This window comes from Halictus rubicundus, unplaced genomic scaffold (genome assembly GCF_050948215.1).
Source record: "Halictus rubicundus isolate RS-2024b unplaced genomic scaffold, iyHalRubi1_principal scaffold0031, whole genome shotgun sequence".
In the NCBI taxonomy this organism is placed as follows: Eukaryota; Metazoa; Arthropoda; class Insecta; order Hymenoptera; family Halictidae; genus Halictus; species Halictus rubicundus.
The window spans coordinates 975,347-983,047 of NW_027488572.1; the positions used below are offsets into that span (position 1 = coordinate 975,347).

A 7,701-nucleotide genomic window follows, 5' to 3' on the forward strand; every position below is an offset into this window, starting at 1 on the left:
CTTTTTCGTGACCGAACAAGTGGTAACTCTTTAAATCCCGTATACCGCTGTATATCCTTGACAGGATAGTTCCACTATCCAAATCAACCTCGCTGCACGAGAAAACATTGGTCCTTCGAGCCGGATTGCAGTGAGTTTCGGTGAAGAAACATTTGTGAGGTTAAAAAGATCTTGTTCGGCAATTTGACGACGGTTGAGTGATCCGTTGGACATTCCAAGTTGAAGGACAAAAGGACTAGTCGGTCTGTAACAGTTCACAATGGGTGACCTCAAGACGCTTCTTCAACACCAAATCGATGCCGCTCGTATTGTCGAACGTACCCTTGACAATTTCAAGAAGATCGGCAAAGCAAAATTAACGGTAGCAACCGTTAAGAATCGAATCGCAAGACTTAGCGAATCTTTTGCCGAGTGCCAACGTCTGCACAAGCAGCTCTCTGCCGTTGCCACGGACGCGGAGCGTTCCACCGTGGGTTACTTCACCCAGGATCGATTCATGGCCGTGCACGAGATTTACATGGAAACATCGGACTACATGGCGGAAACTCTTTCTCGTCTCGCAGCTGCCGACTCATCTGGTACTGACTCGACGCCGTCGCCAGCAGGACCTGTCTCGCAACCTGATGACGACAAGAGTCGAATGCCAACGCTCAATCTGCCGACATTCTCTGGAGCCTTCAGTGAGTGGGAAACCTTCCGCGATCGCTTTACAGCGATGGTCATCTCTCGTAAAGGTCTGTCAAACGTATCTCGTTTCGAATATTTGTTAGCGTGTTTGCAAGGCGCGGCAAGTGATCTCGTCGAGAACATCGCGATAACCGATGCGGGCTTCGCGATCGCGTGGGACCTCCTGGTAGAGTGTTTTGAAAACAAGCGGCTGTTAGTGACAACGCATTTAGAAACTCTGTACGACCTTCCACAAGTTCATTCCGAGTCTGCCGATCAGCTGCGAAGCCTTCGCGACAAAGCCAACAAGGCGATAAAAGCCCTGCAGAATCTCGATCGTCCCGTCGAACATTGGGGCGACTTACTCGTTTTCTTCGTAACAACGAAATTAGATTCCGAGTCGCGGAAGGCTTGGGAGTTGAAACTCGGCGATAACACAGATTGTCCGACATTTGAAACGCTTAATACATTTCTAAAATCGCGAATACGCGCGTTACAAACAATTAAGCCGTCCCCGTCGGGAGCGGCCTCTCGGATCGCGGACTCGGCAGCAACCAAATCGAGTCGTGTTCGTGCGACTTCGTTACACGGTGCTGCTGCTGTCAAGAGCCCGTGCGAGTTATGCAAAGCGAATCACATACTCGGACAATGCGCGTTATTTAAAAGTAAATCTGTCGAACAACGGGTCGAGTTCGCGAAAGGGACAAACCGGTGCATGAACTGTTTGAGTCCGTACCATTCGACGAAAAAATGTACGAGTTCATATAACTGTTCCATTTGTAAAAGGCGTCATCACACCTTGTTACATATCAACAACGCGACTGCGTCATCAACCGGTACCGCGTCATCGAATAACTCTACGTTAACGACCGAGAATGTCACATCGCTGCTCACGTCTTGTTCTGTTCCGCGCGTGACTGCAACACAGCAAGTCTTGCTCGCGACTGCATGGGTCGAACTGCGGTCACCGTCTGGCCGTTCAGAGAAAATTCGCGCGTTACTCGATCAAGGCTCGGTCATTTCTATAATTGCCGAGAATTTAACACAACGACTCCGACTACCGCGTTCGCGTGTTTCAGTCAGCATTACCGGAATCGGCAATAACGCGGTTGCTTGTCGCTCATCGACAACATTTACCGTAGCATCGTGTAAAACGGACTCCGTATACTCCATGAGCGCTTACGTACTACGTTCATTGTCGAACTATCTGCCACATCAAGTGTCGACAGGCGTCAGGCTCTCTCATATTCGCGATCTGGAATTGGCGGACGACAATCCCTTTGACTCGGCTCCAATCGAACTAATTATCGGTGCGGATCAGTACGGGTTGCTTCTTTTAGAAGGTTTGCGAAAGGGCCCGGTGAACGAGCCGACGGCTCAAAACACCACGTTAGGCTGGATCCTTTCCGGTCCCGTTCCATCTTTCGCATCCAATGCTCCTACTTCCGTTGCCAGCTTCCACTGCAACGTTTCGGGGAATCTCGATGCCGAACTTCGACGATTTTGGGAAGTCGAGGAGTTACCGTTCGTCACGCGTCTTTCTCCTGCTGAACAAAAGTGCGAGGAACATTTTCAACGCACGCATACTCGGGCTCCAAATGGACAGTATATCGTTCGCTTGCCTTTTATCGAAGGACCTCCCATCGATATTGGCCCTTCACTCTCCGCGGCGAACACCATGTTCCTAAGACAGGAAAATCGGTTGCAACGAAACGCGGAGCATTCAGCAGAATACGCTCAGTTCCTACGTGAGTACGAGGCCCTCGGTCATATGGCCGAAGTCACCGACACGCAAACGGTTCCGTCACTTCAAACCGTGTACATACCGCATCACGCGGTTATTCGGGAACACAGCGCTACAACACGGCTTCGTGTCGTTTTCAACGCATCCTCGAAAACGGGAAACGGGACATCACACAACGACCACTTATTGATCGGTCCCAAATTACAAACGGACTTAGCCGCTGTAATTCTTCGATGGCACCGCTATCGATACGTCTTTATCGCCGACATTGCTAAAATGTACCGGCAGATCTTGGTCGACCACAAGGACGTTGACTATCAACGGATTTTGTGGCGATCTTCTCCCTCAGAACCATTGCGGCATTATCGGCTCTTGACCGTTACGTACGGTACCGGTCCAGCTCCTTATCTTGCTTTACGGGTCCTCCAACAACTCGCTAAGGACGAAGGGTCGAAATATCCTCTCGCGCAGCTGGTTCTTCGCGACCAAATCTATGTGGACGACTGCGTCTTCGGCGCGGACGATCCACGGCTAGCACGTAAAACACGTGACCACGTAACTGCCCTGTTGCAAGAGGGTGGCTTTAAATTGCGCAAATGGGCTAGTAATTGCCCTGCATTAATTGCCGATATCGATCCCTCAGATCATGGTCTTGCTGCCAGCAAACCATTGTTACCAGATGACAATTTAAAGGTCCTTGGTATCAACTGGAATCCCGGGAACGACTCATTTCGTTTCGACATCGGAATTCAAAACGTCATTCCGGCAACAAAACGGGAAATTCTTTCGACAATCGCTCGATTCTACGACCCGCTGGGATGGGCCGCTCCCGTTGTTATCGTGGCAAAAATTCTGATGCAACGCCTCTGGTTGCAGAAGTGTGATTGGGATGAGACCATCCCGACCGAGTTCCTCGAAACGTGGACCACGTATTGCACGCAACTTCCCCTGCTCCGATCTATCGTTCTCCCTCGGTGGACAGGACACGGGTTAAACGTTTTAAAAACAGAACTGCATGGCTTCGCCGATGCCTCGCAAAACGCCTATGCCGCAGTTGTTTACTCTCGCGTTACAACTAACAACGGTGAGATTCTAGTCTCTCTTCTCGCTGCAAAGTCTAAAGTGGCTCCGCTCAAATCCTTCACCATTCCGCGCCTTGAGCTATGCGGAGTTGTACTCCTTTCTCGTCTAATGTCGTTCATAAGAACTTCGTTCGAGGACTCTGCGTGCGAGATGCACGGCTGGACCGATTCCACGATTACTCTCGCATGGATAAGTCAACCCGCGTCTCGTTGGAAAACGTTTGTCGCGAATCGAGTCGCGAACATTCAGGAACTAGTGCCAAAATGTCAGTGGCACCATGTTATATCGGAAGACAATCCTGCCGACTGCGCCTCTCGCGGAATCCACGTTCCTCAGTTTGTGAACCATAGCCTATGGTGGCACGGCCCGAGGTGGCTCAAATCGCCATCTACCTCGTGGCCTTGCGAGACCACTCCGCTCAAGGCAACGACGGAGGAACGGATACCGGTCGCTCTTCACGCAGTCACTGTACCAGAACCGTGGGATCTAGCTACACGATTCTCGAGTTGGCCCAAACTTCTCCGCGTGACTGCGTATATTTTGCGCTTTATCAAAAGACTACAGTCATACCGTAACCTGTCCGAATCGTCAATCTCGGCCACGGAAGGTCACTCGGAAAATTGTCCAAATCCAAGCGCGCTGCTTCCGATAGAAATTCGACAAGCGCGCACGTATTGGCTGAAACATATTCAACAAACGGTACTTCCGGTTGAATTTCAGCGGTTATACGGTAAGCATCCGCTCCCGCGACAAAGTCCAGTGCTCTCTTTAAACCCGTATCTCGATTCGGAGGGACTGATTCGCGTTGGCGGGCGCCTTCGAAATTCGGCATTACCCGAGGAAACCAAACATCCGATTATCCTTGCCTCGCATCCTCTCGTTTCGCTGCTCATCAGCCATCTGCACCGTAGTTTGCTACACGCAGGCCCTCAACTAACGCTAGCGAAGTTGCGACAAGAATTCTGGCTCCTACGGGCACGTCCTACTGTTCGCCAAGTTTTATACAAGTGCGTGATCTGCGCGCGACAGCGTGCGACAATTCCGTTCGAATTGATGGGAGAGCTTCCGGCGATACGCGTTACCCGCTCAGAAAGAGCATTCTTACACTGTGGCGTGGACTACGCGGGCCCCATCGCAGTCCGAACGACTCCCGGTCGCGGACATAAATCGACAAAGGCGTATATCGCACTTTTTATATGTATGGCGACGCGTGCGGTACACCTCGAATTAGTAGGATCCTATACAACGGATGCGTTCCTAGCGTGCTACGATCGGTTCATCTCGCGTCGCGGTTTACCGGTCGCCATGTATAGCGATAATGGAACCACGTTCCAGGGTGCCGACAAAGAACTGACCACGGCCTTTCGATCCGCCACGCGCGACCCGAATCTCCTTAACAAACTCGCGAGCGATCAGGTAGCATGGCACTTCATTCCTCCCTCCGCTCCGCATTTCGGCGGACTGTGGGAAGCCGGAATTCGAAGCATGAAACACCATTTTAAACGAGTCATCGGTTCGCACACTCTGACGTTCGAAGAGATGACTACCGTATTATGTCAGATCGAAGCTTGCATGAACTCCCGTCCGATTGCTCCGAGGTCGGAAAATATCGACGATTATACAGCGCTGACCCCGGGTCACTTTCTTATCGGCACGGCGATCACCACTATTCCTACCGTAACTCTGCTCGATGTAAACGATTCGCGCTTGACTCGTTGGCAGCTCTTAAAGAAACTGTACGAAAGTGTTTGGAAAGCGTGGTCGAATGACTATATTCACTCGTTGCAACAACGCACGAAATGGCGCACCGCGAGTCACCTCGCAAAGGTTGGTCGTATCGTCCTTCTCCGAAACGCCCTTGCACCTCCGTGTAAGTGGGAACTTGCGCGGATAATCAAATGTCATCCCGGAGAGGATAACATTATTCGCGTCGTAACAATTAAGACTGCCAACTCGGAGTACAAACGGCCGATCGTCAAACTGTGTTTCCTCCCCGTTGATATCAACGAAACTGATACCCTCGATGCAAAAAACGCGGACGAGACACAGCCCCAAAACAAACAACCGCTCCGTCACGGCGGGCGGTCATAAAATGTACAAAATAGGCTAAGACGCGCTACGTAAAGTGTAATTCTCGAGCGTACGCATTTCGCCACGAGGTTCAGCGAAACCTTTTCGTTGTACCTCCCTCCTTTTGTAATCGGATACAACTATCCGAGGCGGGCGGTATGTTCAGGACTCCAACGTTCAAAATTGCCGGTAATCGGGTGCGAGTTTACATATCGATCACGCGCTTCGACCGATAGCGCCGCGTTACGATTACAAACGTTCCTGCCGTTGTCCTTCGTCTTCTTGATCCAGACAGCGAACGATCAACACGTATATTATCTCCGCGCCTATCGCATTCTTGTAACCGTCTCGCGCAAAACCTTTCGGATTCGACGCTTATCGCTACCGTGCCTATCGCGGGATTATCGTCTCCGTAGTGAACGTCTGGTATCGTGAAATAAAAAAGGGTTCTTTTTCGTGACCGAACAAGTGGTAACTCTTTAAATCCCGTATACCGCTGTATATCCTTGACAGGATAGTTCCACTATCCAAATCAACCTCGCTGCACGAGAAAACAGATAGGATAGAGGATAGGATCGGATAGAGGATAGGATAGGCGATTGGATAGGGTAGAGGATAGGATAGGATAGAGGATATTATACGATAGAGGATTAGATAGGATAGAGGATACGATATTATAGAGGATAGGATAGGATAGAGGATAGGATCGGATAGAGGATATAATAGGGGATTGGATAGGATAGAGGATAGGATATGTGATTGGATAGGATAGAGTATAGGATAGGGGATCGGATAGGATAGAGGATAGGATAGGATAGAGGATAGGATAGGGTAGAGGATAGGATAGGATAGGATAGAGGATAGGATAGGGTAGAGGATAGGATAGGATTGAGGATAGGGTAGGATAGAGGATAGGATCGGATAGAGGATAGGATACGATAGAGGATAGTATAGAATAGAGGATAGGATATGATAGAGAATAGTATAGGATAGAGGATAGAGGATAGGATAGAGGATACGATATTATAGAGGATAGGATAGGATAGAGGATAGGATCGGATAGAGGATAGGATAGGGTAGAGGGTAGGATAGGATGGGATAGAGGATAGGATACGATAGAGGATAGTATAGGATAGAGGATAGGATAGGATAGAGAATAGTGTAGGATAGATGTTATTATAGGATAGAGGATAGGATTAGGGTAGAGGATAGGATAGAGAATAGGATACGATAGAGGATTGGATAGGATAGAGGATATTATAGGATAGAGGATAGGATAGGATACAGGATAGGATAGGATAGAGGATAGGAGAGGATTGAGGATAGGATAGGATAGTGGATGGAATAGGATAGAACTGACGATAGAGGATTGGATAGAGAATAGGAGAGGTTCGATGGTAGTATAGGATAGAGGATAGGATAGAGGATACGATATTATAGAGGATAGGATAGGGTAGAGGATAGGATAGAGGATTGGATAGGATAGAGGATATTATAGGATAGAGGATAGGATAGGATAGATGATAGGATAGGATACAGGATAGGATAGGGGATTGGATAGGATAGAGGATATGATAGGATAGAGGATAGGATAGGGTAGAGAATAGTATAGGATAGATGATATTATAGGATAGAGGATAGGATCGGATAGAGGATAGGATGTGGGATTGGATATTATAGAGCATAGGATAGGATAGAGATTAGGATAGGATAGAGGATAGAGGATAGGATCGGATAGAGGATAGGATAGGCGATTGGCAAGGGTAGAGGATAGGATAGGATAGAGGATATTATACGATAGAGGATTAGATAGGATAGAGGATACGATATTATAGAGGATAGGATAGGATAGAGGATAGGATCGGATAGAGGATATAATAGGGGATTGGATAGGATAGAGGATAGGATATTATAGAGGATAGGATATGTGATTGGATAGGATAGAGTATAGGATAGGGGATCGGATAGGATAGAGGATAGGATAGGATAGAGGATAGGATAGTGTAGAGTATAGGAAAGGATAGGATAGAGGATAGGATAGGGTAGAGGATAGGATAGGATTGAGGATAGGGTAGGATAGAGGATAGGATCGGATAGAGAATAGGATACGTTAGAGGATAGTATAGAATAGAGGATAG

General features: G+C 48.6%; 1 protein-coding gene across 1 annotated transcript; it reads left to right on the forward strand.

Annotated features, from left to right (window-relative positions):
• The first annotated feature begins 259 nt into the window (after positions 1 to 259).
• On the forward strand, positions 260 to 5,584 carry LOC143363309 (uncharacterized). The gene has a single exon (XM_076803917.1). The coding sequence runs from the start codon at positions 260 to 262 to the stop codon at positions 5,582 to 5,584; it is 5,325 nt and encodes a 1,774-aa protein (XP_076660032.1).
• Positions 5,585 to 7,701: the final 2,117 nt, after the last annotated feature.

What these genes read in the sequence shown, in the direction of transcription:
- LOC143363309 (XM_076803917.1), top strand. Translation starts at nt 260, where the DNA reads ATGGGTGACCTCAAGACGCTTCTTCAACACCAAATCGATGCCGCTCGT.